The 17,818-nt window shown below is 40.6% G+C and overlaps 1 protein-coding gene across 2 annotated transcripts in view; it reads left to right on the top strand.

Moving 5' to 3' along the window:
- Nucleotides 1-17,818, top strand: part of FCHSD2 (FCH and double SH3 domains 2) — a 119,251-nt gene that overhangs the window by 54,509 nt on the left and 46,924 nt on the right. For both annotated transcript variants that reach the window (XM_015638296.3, XM_015638304.3), the window contains exons 4-8: nt 5,995-6,071; nt 7,178-7,322; nt 10,168-10,301; nt 11,168-11,222; nt 11,622-11,750. In XM_015638296.3, the coding sequence (XP_015493782.1) occupies nt 5,995-6,071; nt 7,178-7,322; nt 10,168-10,301; nt 11,168-11,222; nt 11,622-11,750 (540 nt within the window). The remainder of the gene's footprint in view (nt 1-5,994; nt 6,072-7,177; nt 7,323-10,167; nt 10,302-11,167; nt 11,223-11,621; nt 11,751-17,818) is intronic.

Below are 17,818 nucleotides of genomic sequence, written 5' to 3'. Positions count from 1 at the left end.
CCTCATTCCAGCCCCCTGCCATGGGTAGGGGCATCTTCCACTATCCCAGGTTGTCCAGCCTGGCCTTGGACACTTCCAGGGATCCAGGGGCAGCCACAGCTTCTCTGGACACCCTGTGCCAGGGCCTGCCCACCCTCCCAGGGAACAATTCCTGCCCAATATCCCATCTATCCCTGCCCTCTGGAAGCCATTCCCTGTGTCCTGTCATTGCCCTGACCCATGTGCAGGACCTTGCACCTGGCCTTGTGGAACCTTATGAATTTCCCTATTTTTAAGCTTTAGGAAATCTGTCTAAAGATCAACGTCCAAAGATGTTAAAAGTTCACCTAAAAGTTAAAAATTAATTCAGCCAAAAATGACATTGTCTAGCACAATAGGGTGGAGAAGAAATCTGGTTTATAAGGAGCCATGTAAAGCAGTGGTTCTCCATCTGAAGTGCAATCCAGAACTTTGGTTTATCTATTAGGAGTGGGATTTGCTCAGGAAGCACAGACTTTTGAACCAAAAGACAAACAAACTTCTTCTCCAGAGCTGCTAATGTGCCTTTGGCTCCAGGGAGAAGTGATGTGGTGGAAAACCTCCTGATTGATCTCTTGTAATGCAACCTGAGGCTCTGCCCCTTCCTGAGGTTTTCGAACAGTTTCATAGGGACTTAAAGAAAGCCAGCTCTGAAAAAGAACTCTGAGTTTATGTAGAACAGCTTCACAATCCAGAAAAAGTTATTTCAAGTATAAGAAAGAATAATTTTAGATGGTTTAAACAGGAGCTCCGCCTGTTTTGAAGAATAAAACAAATCTTCAGCCGTATTCCAACTTTCACGCTCAAAGATGGGGAGAATTTTACTCAGAGTTCTTTGCTTGGTGCCTTGAAAGCTGGAGGATTTTTATTTGCTTGGATTATTGTACTTCCTCAGGGGTTCTAGAGCTAAAAATTGTGAGAAGACAGTCTCTAAACTTTGGGCTGCCTGAAATACACTCACTGGATGGTGCAGTAAGAACATCAACACAGACATTTTTAAAGGAGCCATTTAGCAAAAGGGTTTAAAAATAACCTGAAATGTTTCCAAATAGCAACATATCCCTAGTGTAGCAATTTAAAATGTGCAATTAAGAAAGTGAAAATAATTTCTCCACATGAATACTGAGCTTGGTTGGTGTAACTGGATTTATTTTGGTTTGTAACCTCCCCAGAGTTAGAACTATCTGTGGTTAAGTTATGGCCATGGTACCACATCATGGAGATTACAATTAATTTTTCTTGATGCCTGAAGTCCTAAAATTTGGAAGCCAAAGACAGGAGAGTTTGGAGAAAAAGCAGTTGGAAGCTTAGTAAAGTATGGTTTTATTACTTAAAATCTGTCAGGGTATTCATAATAAGGGAGAGTCACAATAAGGCAGAAACTTCAACACTGGTTTTGTGCCAAGTAATACAGGATATGAATCCCTAGGTTAGCTATGGATCCTGGCCTGATGAAAGGTCAGGAATATACTAGGTTAGAGGATATTTTGATGGATAAATCTGAATTGGCTCTAGGTCTAGTCAGCTTGGCTGCAGTGGATTTATCCTCAGATCATTTCCTATCTTAGCACTGTAAGTGTTGTCTTTGAAAACTGTGAAACCTTTAGAAAAAAGGGACCAACTTAGTGCCAGGGGTTTTCTAAAGGAGGGCTAAGAGAGGAGAAGTTAAAATCTATCTAGTTCAGGTTGCTTTGGAGAGAATTAAGGTGTTGCAAATGAAGCAACAGTTTTAACAAATGAATGAGAAGAGCTTTGACGTTTCCTTTGCTAAATCTGGTTGCAGGAGTGCCTGAGGTGATATTTAACTGCTGTACATGAATTTTTTAGCTTCCCACTTTGTTTTCTTTGCTTTCTTGTCATGCTTCAAATATCCAAAAGTAAAAAGAGAAATGAAGCAGCTTGGAACAAAATTGTGAATGAATGAGTGACTGAATGAGCAAATGAAAGAATGAAACCTGATATTTTCTGGAATTGCAGTCATCTGATGGTAGGAAGGAATATCTCATCTTGAGGAAGGAGAAGCAGCAGGTTAGGGATGCAGCTTCACCTGAGATACACCCAGCCTTTCTTAATGTTTCCAGGGAATTTTGCAATTGATGCTGCAGGCACAGGGAAACCTCTTTTATCTCTCATTTAACCATGTTAAAGGCAATGTAGATCAACAGCCAGGGCACCTTTTGGAAGGTGCTGGGATGCACTGGAGAAGTCCATGTGCTGCCTGTTCCAGGGATTGTTTTCATTTTCATTTGTGCTGCAGCAGCTCTTTGGTCACGGTGCTGTGCCTTAGGCCCTGTGTGAGCTCCCAGCACAATAATTGTGTCTGACAGAGCTTGTGTTGACAGCTTGTGATGCAGATGGAGCCACGTCACATCCTGCCTGGAATCCCTGCCTGGAATCCCTGCCCGGAATCCCTGCCCGAAATCCCTGCCTCAGTCCCTTCATTCTCATGAAACCATTATTGAATCTTTCTCTGCTAAATAAAATATCACTTGAAATAATCACTGTAATGACTATCCTGGACTTCAGTGCTGATACTGAATGGTTCTGCTGTGTTCAAGAAGCAGAGTTCTCACCTCACTCTATTGCATTTCCAGCTCCCCTCTGTGTGTCCAAATCTTCCCAAGAGATTGGCAAGGGCCTAAAATCTCTCCCAAGTTACTCCTGAAGCTTGTGAAGTGAACATCTGTGAGATTGATCAGCTGCCTCCTGAGTTTCTGGCCCCAGGTAGCTGTGTTTGAGTGAGTCAGGCTCCCTGAGCTCGCTGACGTTGTGTCAGATCTCACAGGTTTGAGATAAAAGCTGAGGGCACTGGGGAAGTGCCTGAAATTTCTTGTTTTGGATACATCTTGTTTCTTCATTTTTGTAGTAGAAGCATTCTTCACAACGTAGACATTTTGCATTTTGGTTGTGTGTGGGTTTTTTGTCCTTAATATTTTTGGAGGAGTCTTTGTGTGTGACAATTCCCCTTCATCCTCAGCCGGCCCTCACAGATTACTTCATTCATTTCTGAATTCATCTCAGAAAATTCTGAGCTGGAAGGGACCCACGAGGATCATCAGCGAATGGCCCATACAGTCTTGCTCTCTTACAGCTAAAAATAAGGGTTTATATCTGGGAAAATATCTGATATCAATCAAAAGGCTGTTTTTACAGTGGCAGGAGAGTCTTGGTGTAGCTGTCAAATTTATTTTGGAAGAACCAGCAGTACTGAAAGCAGTACTGAAATGAAATAGAATTTTTCACAGTGCCTGCACCTCACAATAATGACAATGGTACAGCATTCCCAACACTTTTTTTTCCATTTAAAAGTAAAATAAAGCAAAGATCTCTTGCAAATAAGTAATGGATGGGTCTGATAATAAGAATTTATACATAATAAAACTGTGTCTTTTTCTTGCTGCTAATGAAAAGTGTTAATTTTTCAGCTGTTGATTAGTAAAAGTGGCTTCCACACTTCCATGAAGTCAGTTTAATTGGGAGTAACCTTGCTTTTCCCAGAGAGGAAGCAAAGTAAAGAGAGATACCAAAGCCTCTCTGTTGTGGAGTGTTTGCCTGCCAGAAGGGGACTTAGCAAACAAAATAATGAAAAAAAATAATCATCTCAGAACACTGCTGTGATAAAGAGAAGGGATCAAAATGATGCAAGATATCGAAACTACCTAAATGAAAAGCAGCACTGAATTTGCCTGCTTTGATAGTCCCAAAACTCAGTGTTACATCAGCTGTGTCTGTCTTGGTTTCTGCTATCAATAATAGGTTTTTTGGGCACCTGCTCAGCACCTCTCAATTATTGTTACAGATAAAAACCTTACAACTGCTTTGGAAAGTATCATTAATATGATTTTTTGAAAGTCTTCTAACACTGATCTTTTAATTTGGGTCATCTCCCTCTTTCCTTTTCTAGTGGTCATTCCTTTTGTAAGTACTATAGCAAATATTTTAGATTTTTTTCCTTCCCAATACCTGTCACAACTGGCTTTACTAGAAAATATCAATAAATAGACATGAGGTGAGGTCTGGTGATAGGGAACATCACGTTGGAGCTGCAGCCCTGGGAAACAGAAATCTGAGTGTATGTGAAATTGTGATGATTTTTTCACAGGTGCCAGAGCTTCAGGAGTGTTTGGACAATGCTCTCAGGGATGCTCAGGGTGGGATTGCTGGATTGTACAGGGCCAGGAGTTGGACTTTGTGATCCTGTGGCTCCCTTCCAGCTCAGGATATTCCATGATTCTTTTATCCTCCCCATTCTCTTCACTTTTTTGAATGGTTTTGTTGCTGAGCTTGTTCAGTTTGGTCAGTCCCGCTGGGTTTATGGTTTATTTGCTGACATCAGTGATTGGATTTCTGTGGGCAAAAATAGCTTTAGTTATCCCTCTTGTGACTCCTTTTGCGTCTCGATTTTGGCAGAGCTTGTCCTCAGCTGCCAGTGAGCTTTTATTCCTGTTTGTCTGTGTTTGTTCAGCATCTTGAGGAAGATCTTGTAGCTGATTCTGAGGAAGAAGGGGTGGAAGCATGGAATTAGCACCAGGTGGAGGTATCTCATAAAGCTTCAAATCCCATGCCAAATTGCTCTATCAGGGTTAAAGGAAATGTTACTTTTCCTTTTAGCTGGGATTTTTTAACAGCTACCTAATGGAATTTGCATTTTTAAAAAAAAATATGCGGGAGCATGACTTTGCTACTAATGATCTGTTAGCAACATTCAATTTTTCTATGTGAACTTGTTGATCAAACCATAGCTTGGTAATAAATTTTTACTTCTGTGTGGGCTGTGAGACAAGAATAAAATCTTGTGCTGTTTGAGCTACTTCTGGTATTTTTTCTAGGAGTAATTAAAAAGTGGTTGTATCTTAAACGTGTTATGGAAAGCGTAAATAAATAACTCTGGGCCGTGTCTCTCGTCGAGTGGGTCAGAGGCAAAGATGTCTCACCCCAGGCTCTTCCTCGGTATTGCTCTTCCAAAATACTCCTGAGGGATTGATTCTTAGCTGGAAAGGGAATTCTCACCCAGGTCTCCACTTGTTTGCTGTGTAGCATGCAGAAGCTGGAGGGTGTTCCTGTGGTGGTGGCTCTTTGGAGGAGTCACTGGATGGTTTAGGTTGGAAAGGATCTCAAGGTCTTTGAGTGCCACATCCACAGGGCTCTTGGGTCCCTCAGGGATGGGGACCCACCGCTGTCCTGGGCAGCTGTGCTGTCCTTTTCCTAAAAGGAATTTTCTCTAATCCAGCCTAAACCTCCCCTGAGCCCTCCCCCAGATCTGTTCCAGCCCCTCTGTCCCAGCCTGGAGCATTCCATGGGGTTCCCCAGCAGGAACCCAAACCCAGGAATGCTGCTCATTGTCCATAAACTCATCTCCAGCTCCATGATTTCCACAGTGCATGTGGTGTTTTCCTGTTGATGGAACAATTCCAGAGTGATACACTGAGGGAAATGGGATCAGCAGGCAGAGGAGGGCTGGCTGTGGCTGCAGCTCCCCTTCCCCGTGTGGTTATAGATGAAACCCTGCTGCTTTCTGACCTTGAATATGAAAATGTTGTTATTGATTTCCTGAGGCCGTGCAAAACGAAACGCAGGGACTGAAGGGTGCAATTAGCATTAATAATTAAAGATGAGCTGCATTTGTCAATCTCTTGTCTGGTGTAATCCTGGGAGCTCCTCTGGGAGCTCCTGCAGGCCGGGATGATCCGAGCTGGGCGTGTGGGCTCATGAAGGAGCAGAAGTTCCCTGGGTTCTGGGAGCCCCTGTCCCGATCCAGAGAAACACAAATTGGAATTCTCACAGCTGGGACAATCCAGCCCTTTCCCTTCCAACATTCCCACCTCTGAATCTGCCACTGTACGCTTTGTTGGAGCTGTAAATGGTTTGCTTCTTTGGGTTTTCATTTGTCTGACATATACCAGAGTACCAGAAATGGTATTTTAATTACCTTTTTTTTTAAAAAAAAACCCCTTTTTTTCCCCCTTCTTTTAACAGAGCATTCAGAAGCTGGCTAGCCAATACTTAAAGAAGGACTGGCTTGGAGTAAGAGCTGAGGAACGAAGTGATTATAGGTAATTTACCAGTTGGATATCTCAAAATTGCCGTATTTATCATTTCAATTTGTGTCATTATTTCACTTAACAATGAATCACTGCTTTTCTGTAGTTAATTTTTCTTTTTCCTTTGTAGTAGAGTATTGCCAGTTAAAAAAAGAAGCTTTGTTTTCCTGAGATTAGTCTTAAATAGATGTTTATGACTTGAATATTTAGGAAGATGGGAGAAACAAAACAGCTTGATAGGACAACAGCTGTAATTTGCATCTGTTTTGGTAGTAATGCTTGTATCTGAATGTAGATTTTAGTAAATAACTTTAAGGTTAGAGAGATAAGTGTGTGGATTGTTTCATAGGAGAAGACAGGAAGAGATTTGATTTTATGAGGCTGTTCTTTGTGAAGATCAAATCTGACAGCAGGGAGGAGGCAAAGCAAGAGACAGTTGTTTACAAAACTTTATTTCATTAACATGAAAGGTGGATAAAACATGAAACCAGAAACAACTCAGTTGCTGAAAGCCTTTGAACAGCACCTCCTAAATATTTGGAATAAACTTTCAGATGCTTTGTTTTAATATCTTATTTGTGTTCCGACAAGTTTTATTTCAAACAGGAAGAAATTGACAGATTTGTGTTTGGGACTTTCAGCACGCTCACATCAGTTGTGTGTTTAGAGAGAAATAAACTGAATTATCAGTCTCAAGTGTACATAAAACACTCCCATAACACCCAGCACCTCCTACCTGCAGCTTGTTCCCTTCCATGCCATGAGGAGATCTCCAAACCCCTCCCTACCCATCACCAAGTGCTGATCCCAAAATATTTGGCAACAAGTTGAATCACAAGACAGGAACAGGCAGGGAAATCTTTATTTTTGGTAAAACTTCCATTAAAAGTTTTGTTAAAAGTGGAGATATTTGCTAGTTCAGCCTGAAGGATTCTGTTTTAGTTTTAGTTTCAAAGCAATCCTTGGAAAAATGTGTGCTGCTGTCACATAAACCAGCCCAGGAGCTGGATCCTGATCCTTGTGGAGGATCCTTCCAGTTCAGGAGATTCTATAAATCCAAATTGTCAGTGTCCTCCCTTTCTTCCTTCTCACACCCTCTCTGTGTTTCATTATTTTAGGAGCATGTACTCAGTTTGGAAATCACTCTTAGAAGGCACTGTGCAGGTGGCCCAGTCCCGACTCAATATCTGTGAGAACTATAAAAACTTAATTTCTGAACCAGCCAGGAGTGTCCGGTGCTTTAAGGAGCAGCAGCTGAAGAAGGTATTTGTGCTTTAATAAATCATTTAAACTATTGTCATTTTTATTGAGGGGGGGAAAAATGGCTTTTAGAAATTTTTTATTGTGGCACTTCTAAAATATCTAAGTACTCTTCGTCTTACAGATGAACATATCCAGCTTGTTGGAGAGGGATCAAAGTTCTGAGCTGTTATCTGAAATTGTAACTGCTTGAAAATGAGTTTTCTAAAAATGTGATACCAGTTGGTCAAATGTACCTCAGCAAATCTCACCCTGTGCTGTAGAAATTGCATTGCACTGGGTTTGCAGTGACAACTGCAAGTGGTTTTTGTTAGAAAAAGTTCTGATTTTAAGAAAAGATTCATCTGAACACCTGAAGGAATGGCTTGAGCAATCTCCAGGATGGAGAGTGGAGATTGTCCAGCCACCTCCTGTAACAGTATCAACAAGCAAGTGCTCCAAAAGCTGCTTTAATTATCTGTTTAATTATCTGTAATTATCCCTGCAGAGAAAATAGTGTAGTTCCAGTGAGCTGGATATTCATTTAATTGCTTGTTGCATTTGAAAGTCATTTATAAGGGTGGTGAGGCCCTGGCACAGGGTGCCCAGAGCAGCTGTGGCTGCCCCTGGATCCCTGGCAGTGCCCAAGGCCAGGCTGGATGGGGCTGGGAGCAGCCTGGGATGGTGGAAGGTGTCCCTTGAATAACAAAAAAAATCCCCAACAACCCCAAACAACAGCTATTTTAGCTGTTCTTATTGCAAAGTGACAGCAAAGACCCAGAATGTACCTAGTTCTGTGTCCTAGAGTAGTTATTTTGTGAAGTACTTGGTTACAAATTTAAATAGATATTCATGTCATGTGAGCTCTCAGTTTCTGAAGAAATTATCCTACTCTTAGATACACTTAGATGCAGTATCTGTTTTATGAGGGAAAAATTAACTTTATTAATGCTTTTTTATTGTCCTGTTGAAATTTGTTTTTATGTGAAGTTTTCCAAGCAACGCTGTGGCATTCTTACTGGTAAATAATCGGACTTTATTCTTCTGCAAGTGGTGATAGTTCAGTGCTTATGAGTCAGCAGCAGAAGTGGGATCTTTACATTTGTAAAAGTCACAGAAGTTCCTTTATTCCTGCACTTTTGAATCAGCAGAACATATTATTACAATTATCAGGGCAGTATTCTGGTTCAGAGTATTCTAACAGTGATATGCTTTTCCTACAACATGGAATTATCATTCACTTGGCAGGATTCATTCTCCTGCACAACCACTTTATTGTTTTACACAGTGCAGTCTCTCACCCTTCCCTTTGAATTCCCAAACAGATAAATAATGGACAGAGAAATAATTGTTCTGACCTCCATTCAGACAAAAGCTTATCAAAATTTAAATTCAGTCAGCAAAACACTTGTAAGGTTACATGGGAATACCCATTTAAAGTGGCATCCAGTCTCCTGACAATTTTTTATCCTACAGGGATGCAAACCTAGATTATTTAACTCTTCTCAAACGATCTTTTTAACAACTGGGGTTATTTGATATTTTAATTTTTTGATGCTGGCAGGAGATTTTAGGGATCAAAAATCCCCACTGATGTTGCAAAACCCCAGACCTTTTCACAGGCTTTTATGTCTTTGCCAGCCATCCGTTATATACAGATTTTTTTTACCTTTAATTTTTCAGTGATGCACACAGAGGTCTCCAAAAACCCAAATTCTGCCTTCCACCACTGCCCAAACCAGCCTTTAGGGAATGCACCCTCCGGAGCTGCTGCTTTATTGGTCTGCACACATCAAACAGCAGCTTTAGTGGGAATTTTTCTGTGCTTTATAGCAATTTGACAGCTTCAGGGAGAGCAGGACTGTGTGGTGAGAAGACCAGCAATTCCTGTTGGCTGCCAGTTTGTTTTTTACAGGTGGCTGGGTGTTATTTTTTAGCAGTGGAACAGGGGGAAGTTAACGTTACCTTGTTGGGTTACAGCACCTCGTTAGTGCTGCAGCGCTCCCGAAGGAGGTTACATGCATTAATAATTAGTGTAATGAAGATCTGAGGTGTTTGGAAGGGGTGTTCAGCACCAGGGCACCTGGAATGAGCAGAGCCAAGGGGGTGATGATGATGACATGGAAAGAGCTGGGACCTTTGGAGTGGTGTTTGAAGAACTGAAAGGCAAGTTGGTTTCCTTGAACTCAGCGCTGGAGCCTTCACTGACCACATCCAGCCTGTGATGTCTGTAATTAAATAGAAATCCACTGGACTATCAATCTCCTGTGTGCTTAATCCAGTTTACCAAAAATCTTTGGTAATCTCTTCTAAAGAGAGTTTTAATTCTAGAAGTTGATGATTCACATTGGTTTTCTTACCTAGATCCTGCTTAGTGCAGATCCTCTCCCACTTTGTTGGGGTTTTTCTTAAGCTGGCAGGGTGTCTGAAGAATTGCTGAATATAATAATTTTTCTTCCTGTTGCGTTGTGTTTCATGTGGCAGCTTTTGCCTCATGTTTTAAATTTTAAAGAAGGAAAGATTAATCATTTTTTTTGGTATCACTTCCAGTAGATTGCCTTTGTATTTTTCCCAGTTGTATTCTGATGACTTCAACTGATGATCTCATCCAAAGCTTTCAGAACTTTTATGTTTAATTTGTGGGTTATCATTGATTTTGAACAGTTTAAACAGCAGCAGAAAGAAAGGAAGAGGGAAGGTTTTATGTTCTGATCGGTTTTAAAAGACCTCCATGAATAATTGACCAGGAGTGACTTGAAGACTGCATCCTTCCCTATAAAACACCACAAAAAGCAGCAAAGCAATGATGATGATATTATTTGGATGCAAAGAAAAAGTAATATTTTCTTTCCTGGATGCTTTTTTTCAGTGCGTGGACCAGCTGACAAGAATCCAAGCTGAATTACAGGAGACAGTCAAAGATTTAGCTAAAGGCAAAAAGAAATATTTTGAGACTGAACAGATGGCTCAGGCGGTGCGGGAGAAAGCTGATATTGAGGCCAAGTATGTTTTTATAATGGCATATGTAGAAATAATTGCAGCCCCAAAAAGCACATTTGTATTAGTTTTTGCACTTGATATTTGGCTTTCAACGAGATTCTTCCAGGTTTTCTTTGCATTTTGCTTCTATACATTTTTGTAGCTATTTCAAGCACACCCTGAGAGGAAATTAGAACTTGTTTGTGTTGGTTTCTTTTGGAAGGAAGTTCAAGTAACAGCTTTAATTTGGCATTTTCTAAAGACAGTGTGTCAGCTGGCACTTTTTTGATATTAAAGCCTCCTGACTTCCTTTTCTGTCCACACATCTCAAATTTGGTATCAGTCCATTTAGAGGGGGAGAGGCAACTGGACACTGTTTTTATTTTTCGAGATAAATTTTTGTTGTTTAAGATTTTTTCTGTTCCTTGACATCCTAATAGAGTGATTTCCTTCCTTCCAGGAAAACCATTAGCACATGTTTTGCATTTGGAGTCTGGCCTGTCTTCTGGGAGTTCACCACACCCCTTTTTCTTTCTTTTTCTTTAATTTTTGTTTTTAGAAGTTATTCAGAATTGCTCTCAGGGAATGAATTGATAGTTTCATTAGAGATCTTTTCTCTCTTTCTGAGGGATGATGGAAAAGAACTTTAATGAAATTACCTATAATACCTGAAGAAAGGAAGCAAACAAATACAAACAGAACCAAAAATTTGAGCTTGGGGGTTTTGTAGTAGGTTTATTCTGCAGTGTTATTCAGATTAAAATAGCTGTTGACTTGATTTTGTTTTCTTATTTACTTTTTAAACCACTGCCCTTCAGACAGCTAAAAAATATTTTTGTAGAAATGGTGTAAGGCAATCATTCAGTTTGTTCTGCTCATTTCTGTTCCAGGTCCAAACTTAGTCTTTTTCAGTCAAGAATAAGCTTGCAGAAGGCAAGTGTGAAGGTGAGTATAAAATTGTGTTTTGCTGCTCATTTCATGAGGCAAATGGCCCAAATTGTCTGGAATGTAGGGGTGGGGGACAGCTTGGGAAGGGGAATTGATAGGACAAAGGATGAGCTAACAGCATTCTCTGGGCAGAGTATAGAATTATATATGGAATATATGCAAGGAATTATTTTTTCTAATTAGACTCAAAACTGTTCTTTGAAGACCACATATGAAATTCCAATTGCAGGAGAGAAAAAAATCCATCAGGAATCCCCTCATCGTTAGGAAGACTTAAAAGCTATAAATGCCCTAATTTTTTCAGTGTATTAACACATACACACACAATTAATTGGCTATTCATGTATGCTTGGTCATTCAGATTCTCTTTCTGAGCTGTGTTTTCACTTGTTGCAGTTAAAAGCCCGAAGATCAGAGTGCAATTCCAAGGCTATCCATGCCAGGAATGATTATCTCCTCACTTTAGCAGCTGCCAATGCACACCAGGATCGTTACTATCAAACAGACCTGGTAAACATCATGAAGGTAAGGAGGCTGATTTCTGCCTGCCACTGGGAACTGGGAAAATCTGGGAGGAAAAGTCCTGGATTGACTTTTCCAATGAGCTGCCACGAATAAGAGGGAAGGTAGAGGCTGCAGTGGTGTCTAAAAAAACTTGAACTGGTCACTTTTCATATTTTAATTCACTTATTTTCTGAGAAACTCACTTGGATAAAACTCCCTTGGATAAAGGAGTCAGGTTTGTCAAACCAAGCCCTGTATTTTCCTGTTGTAAGGAAACTGGAGATTTTTTTAGTTCTTTAGTACCATATCCCATAATCCTTTTTCTTTTCTATCTGATCAGAACACTTGTTGATGGTGTGATTAATGAGCTAGAGTTATAAAATATCTTGGTTTCCAAACTATGGATTTTAGGGAACAGCATTCTTGTTCTCACCTGGGGCAATCTGCCAGGTCAAGGCAGGAGTAGCTACTTGAACTCAGAGGAAATAACACACTTTAAAAAGTTCAAATCTGATTGCTCACAGTTGTTTTTTTCATGAATATCACTCTAGAATTAATTAAATGTACACTATTCCTGTGTCTTTGAATTGGAGAGTTAGAGATAAATTGTAAAATCATCTACTTCACATTCATTTGCTTGCATTTCACATGGTGACATTTTCAAACTTTAATTTGCTCTTTGCTAACTATTTCCAGGCAGGGTGACTTAGAAGTCTGTCATTTGCATTTTGAATTGCTTTATTGGAGAAATAGCATAGAATTATAACAAACCCCTGTATTATCAGCATGACTTTGCTTTTTGGGGGGGAAATATTGATATACTGGTATGAAAAGCAGGTGAGTTAAAAAATGAGAGCACCAAAGGAATTCTGCTGCTTTTCCCTGTGTGTGTGCTTTTCTGTTAGTAAAACGTGAATATTTGTGCTGACTAAATGTTTAGTACATGGAAATGCTTGTAAAGAACTTCCTTGTGCTGGTGCAGATAAAATTATTAATTGATGCTTACATAAGATAATTTCATACTTACATGCATGGTTGGCTGTCATCACTTAATGCTCTTACTTGGGAGCAATTCCAGAAGGGAACTGAATATGTTCACAACAAAACAAACAAAAAGGGTGTTTGAAATCATTTTTAAAAATGAACAAATAGCCTTGGTAATTTTTTTTTTCAAGTCTTTCTCAAGCTGAACCTTTTTTTTTTCATACAGAAAAAGACCTTACAGCTTACTCTTTGATATAAATAATTGTGGTTTACTGAAAGCCTAAGTGCTTTCATCCAGACAAATTACTCTGGAAGGAAAGGACTACACTCAGGGTTTATTTTTCTGCATCTCTCAGATATTTATAGCAGCTGAATCTCTTTGTCTGGTAAACAAGAGTGTGTTTTTAATGAAGAGCTGTAAATTTGGGTCTCTTGCACTGTTGGTCATGAGCAAAACTCGGTGGGAACACACCCAGGTGTCCTGGGAACAGAAAGTATCAGGCAGGGGCACAAATTGGAGTGGCTACTGGAGATTTTAAGAGAGGGAGGGGGAAGATCTCCAGAAAAATCAAGGAAAATGCATCACTGGACTCTTAAGTCCTTCATCCAGGAGCTCTGATGTAAATTGAAGTATGAAACTGCTTAAAAGTATAAATAAATACTATAGATACAGCTGTGGGATTTGCTGCCAGGGTCCTGGTTTCTCCTCTTCCTCCTGAAATTCCTGAGGGAATCCCACTGTATAAAGTACAGAAAAAATGATTATTTTATTTAGCAGAATGATTTAACACGAATGGAGAAGGAGCTGGAGAGAGGGGTGACCAGTTGGAGGTGAAGAGTCATTCAGTGTATGTACATGTGTAAATGTACAATGACTGAGAAATTAAGCAAGATTTTGCCAATTTTGGTTGACCAGGCAGAAAATAGCCTATGAAATTAATGTTAAAAAGAGAAATGCAGTAACTTGGGGAAAAAATTGCTGCCTACAGAATAAAGAACTCTGAATAGCCATTACCATTTTTGAAGAATGGTAGTGAATGGAGTGAAGGACAAAGAAATGGAGACACCTGTGCAATGTTTCTAATCTCTTGGTGACATCATTGGGAAGGGAGGACTTGGGAAGGGAGTTTCACCCTTCCAGCAGTTTTTGTTTCTATAGATTGAGTGCTGGTGTGACCCAGTATACTTTACATGCTGTAAGCAGTTGTAGTGTCTGAAGTAAACATCTTTGCAATCACTGTGTTGTGATTAATATTGTAAAAATGTGCCTTTTATCTCAATATTAGTAAGTCTTTAGGTATTCCTGTAGTGCCACGTGTTGTCTATAAGTGTTTCCCCATTTAGCTGCCCTTGAGCTGATCTTTGAACTGCTCAGGGCTCTCCACATTTCTAAATCACATCAAGTATCTCCTCAATGTGTTCAGATTTTGGTCCCAGTGCCTGTTTTTCTAGTTGCTACCCAAAAATGAGAAAATCTTCAGCGATAGAAAAAAACACATGAAAACTTCTCAGCTGATACTTGGCTGCATTCCTGTATATAACATTCACAAATGTGTCAGAGGCTGTTTCTGTTTGCATCCATCATAACCAGTTTCTCTGTGGGTTTTGCTTTTCCTGGAGTTGTTGTTTCCAGAATTGGCTCCTGTTGCTCGCTGGAGGCTGGGGCTGCCTTGGCTGCAGCACAGCCAGTTGTGCCTCCAGCTGCTGCCTTTGGGTTGGAGATGTGGCACTGCACCTCAAACCATGCCTCTGCTCCTCCTGCATGTGCAGCCAGTGCTTGCTTTCCTAGAACACATGAGATTTCACTCTCAGCTCTGGTATCGACTTGGCCGCATTATAAAAATGCCAGGTTAAGAACTCAGCTGATGTGGCTGCTCCTTCCCATCTGTTCTCACCTTATATTAAATTACCTTTTATCAGTAGGCTGAAAGGTGTCTTGCTTAGCATAAAATGGAATCATGGAGTGTTTATTATTGGATGTGGGCGTCAGAGGTTGGTCCTGGTGTCCTGTGGGAGTTGAGCTGAGCACAGACAGGTGGAGTTCTTGAACAGCTTGTCTTGCTGACAGCCTGGAGAATGCATCTTCGGTGCTTTGTAACAATAAAATCCAGCAAGAGGCTGTTTTGGTGTTGGAGGAAGGAGGGGTGGAGATATTCTGCAGCCACAGTGTTGGCTTAGGCCTGCAGGAGATATTTCCAGACTGCTGGGAGAGGATGATGTGTGCTGGGCTCAGGCACCTTGGGCTGCTCCCAAGAGGAAGCTGCTGCTGGGTTTGTTCCTGGCTTTGGAATGCTGCTGTGGTGCTGTCCTGTGACAAATGAATCACAAATCCACCTCGTGGCCTTGGTTCAGTTTTCTGTGATAGGCAACAAAAGGGGCTTTTTCTTTTCCTGGTACACAGAGCTCCTGCTAATTTCCAGTGGTTCGGAATATGTTACTTTATTCCGCAACATTTTTATGAAGAGAACAAAAAGTGATTTGCTGTGCTGTGTTTGTAACTGTGAAAAAACAGGGATGCTAGGAAAAAAAATACAAAATGCTTCCAGTTTTTTTAATAGGATGAAGAATTGTTCCTACTGTGCCTTCCTAGTTTTCCAGTTTGACCACTTAATAAGGAGCAGAGGCGTTCTAGGTCTCTGTTCAGAAAATATTTGAATCCTTTTGCCTTTCTTTGTATCTGTCCTTTATGTCCATTTCAATCTCTGCAGTGAAATTAAAACCCCTCAAAGCACAGACTAAATAAAGCCTGGTAATGTTTTATTCTCTGCCAGTTTCCTGACAAGCTGCTTAGGAAAAGTTGCCATCACCTGAGTGTGAAAGTACAGTCCACAAACCCTTTTAATAATAAGTTGTCTGCCTTGTGCTTAGGTTTTTACTTTAAACTGAGGTCAGAAGGAAGTCTAAGGTGATGGTTGAAGTCCAGTCAGACTGTTTTGATATTCATCCTTTTAGAAACTTTATCGTTTTTTAATGCTTTGCTCTTAATTCTGTAAGTTCCCTCATGAAGCACCTCAAAGAATGACTTTCTACAGCAACCTACAGTGAGGAAATGTTGACATGAAAAGGAGAAAAGCAGCTGTGCTGGACACTTTAAATAGTTCTGAGATTATTTCAAGAGAGAAAGAAAGAGGGAACAAAAACTTACATTTCAAAATCACAGAATGGTTTGTGTTGGAAGGGGCCTTAAGGACCATCCAGTTCCAACTCCCTGACATGGGCAGGGGCACCTTCCACTATCCCAGGCTGCTCCAACCTGGCCTGGAACAATTGCAGGGATCCAGGGGCAGCCTCAGCTTCTGCCACAGCTGAGGAACAGGTTACAGGTGGTGCTGCATTTTTTATGAACACAGAAAAATTCCAGAGAAGGTAGCAGGCAGTGGCAGCAGGTATCTCTAAACTAAGCTCTTTAAAAAAAGAGATATTTAATGTCATGGCTCGTGTGGGCTTTGGTGTTTGAGGGAGAACAGTGTCAAAAGCTGGTGCTTTGTCTTTGTGGTTTTGGTGGTTTCTTTTATCCTGTTGTAATTATCAGGCTGCTTTTCTGGTTTTTTCTGTACTTTCCAGAATGCTTGACACGAGGAAGTGGAGTTGTGTAATTTGGCTCTTGTTCTTGATCAGAGTTCTTGTGATGATTTGGCAGGTTTGAATAAAAACTTTGTTCCATCATTTCCCTGCAATAGCCCTTTGCTCAGGTGTGGGTGACAGTAACAACACGAGTTACAGCAGCTCTTTGTTAATTTGAGAGGCTGATTTATAAAATTACAGGTGAAGTGTGGCTTTTCCACAGCCTTGCCTGTTCTCAAGGACTCAGAGAGTGGAAGAGATCTGGCTCACTTCCAAGGAATCAGCAACGTGGTGTACTTGGCCCTGCTCTGAGTGCAGAGATTGAACTAATATCTCCCTTTTTTAAACCTGAATTACTCTATCATTCCTTAAAACAGCATTTTTTGGTAAGGAGGTTCTCCTTGGGATTCCCTATCTTCTGCTTTCTGTTTTTTGTGGGTTTTTTCTGCAATTAAGTGGAGTAACTGCATGAGTTCCATCACTGCTGGAACCTTCATGTTCTGGTGAGCCCTGGTTTTTATTTGTAAGAATGGTTGGGAGTTTTCGTGAGGCTGTGTTGACTTCTCTGTTTTCAGCATAGCCATCCATCACTTTACCCATGCACTTTCAATGATCATTTAAAACAAATGCAAAAATGTAGGCTCCAAACACCACTTGCACAAATGAGATTCAGCTGCAGCTGGCAGTGTTTATAAAAATGACCCAAATTGAGGACTTGGTGGCTTTCAGTTAATAATTTGCTTTGTTCCTTGAAATTAATAGGATGTGTGTGGCAAAGGGTCCTTTCCCCTGGTGGCTCTGTCTGAATTGAAAAATAAGTTGACACAGTAGCTGAAAGTCTTAAATTGGCTCAGGAATGTTATCACAGCACTGCTGTGTCCTGTAGAAATAAAAGGGTACCATTTGCATCAGCACATATTTCTGTAGCCTCTGGAACAAGCAGAACCAATATTATCACTGTAAGAAATCAATTTACGTCCATGTTATTGTTTTAAACTTTATGGAATGATTTAGAAGCACCCAGGGGATTCCTTTTTTTAAAATGGAAAGTCTGGCCCTCAACGAAAAAATAGCATTAAGATAAAGTAATTCTGAAGTCACCAGAGATTTCCATTTTCTTCTATAAATCTCTTTTATTATTTCAGTGCTACCAATTCTTTTAAGATCCTGTAAACTCCCTTAAAAATGCAGAGGGGACTTTGTGCAAGCGAAAGAACTATTGTTTCGCTTCCGGTCCTTGTCAGCTGCAAGCTGCAAGTATTTTGTAATCCCAGTTAAAGCAGCCGTGGATGGCATTATCTCCAGCATCAGATGGGCACAGGAACTTTCCTTCCCAGGCAGTTCATGAGTGTATTTGGCTTCCTCATGGTCATTCCCACAGAGGGGGGTGGCTGAAGGGATCGTGTTCAGCGCATGATGCCAGTGTTCCAGAAGATGCTCACTGTAGGTTCCACAACAGCTGATCCTGATCCCAGACTGTTTTCCCATCCAGGGGTGTCTGTCTCTGTGTTGCTGTGCACATCAAACCTGGGGGAAAAGAA

Source organism: Parus major, chromosome 1 (genome assembly GCF_001522545.3).
Source record: "Parus major isolate Abel chromosome 1, Parus_major1.1, whole genome shotgun sequence".
Lineage (NCBI taxonomy): Eukaryota > Metazoa > Chordata > Aves > Passeriformes > Paridae > Parus > Parus major.
This window is presented reverse-complemented; position numbering and strand designations above follow the sequence as displayed.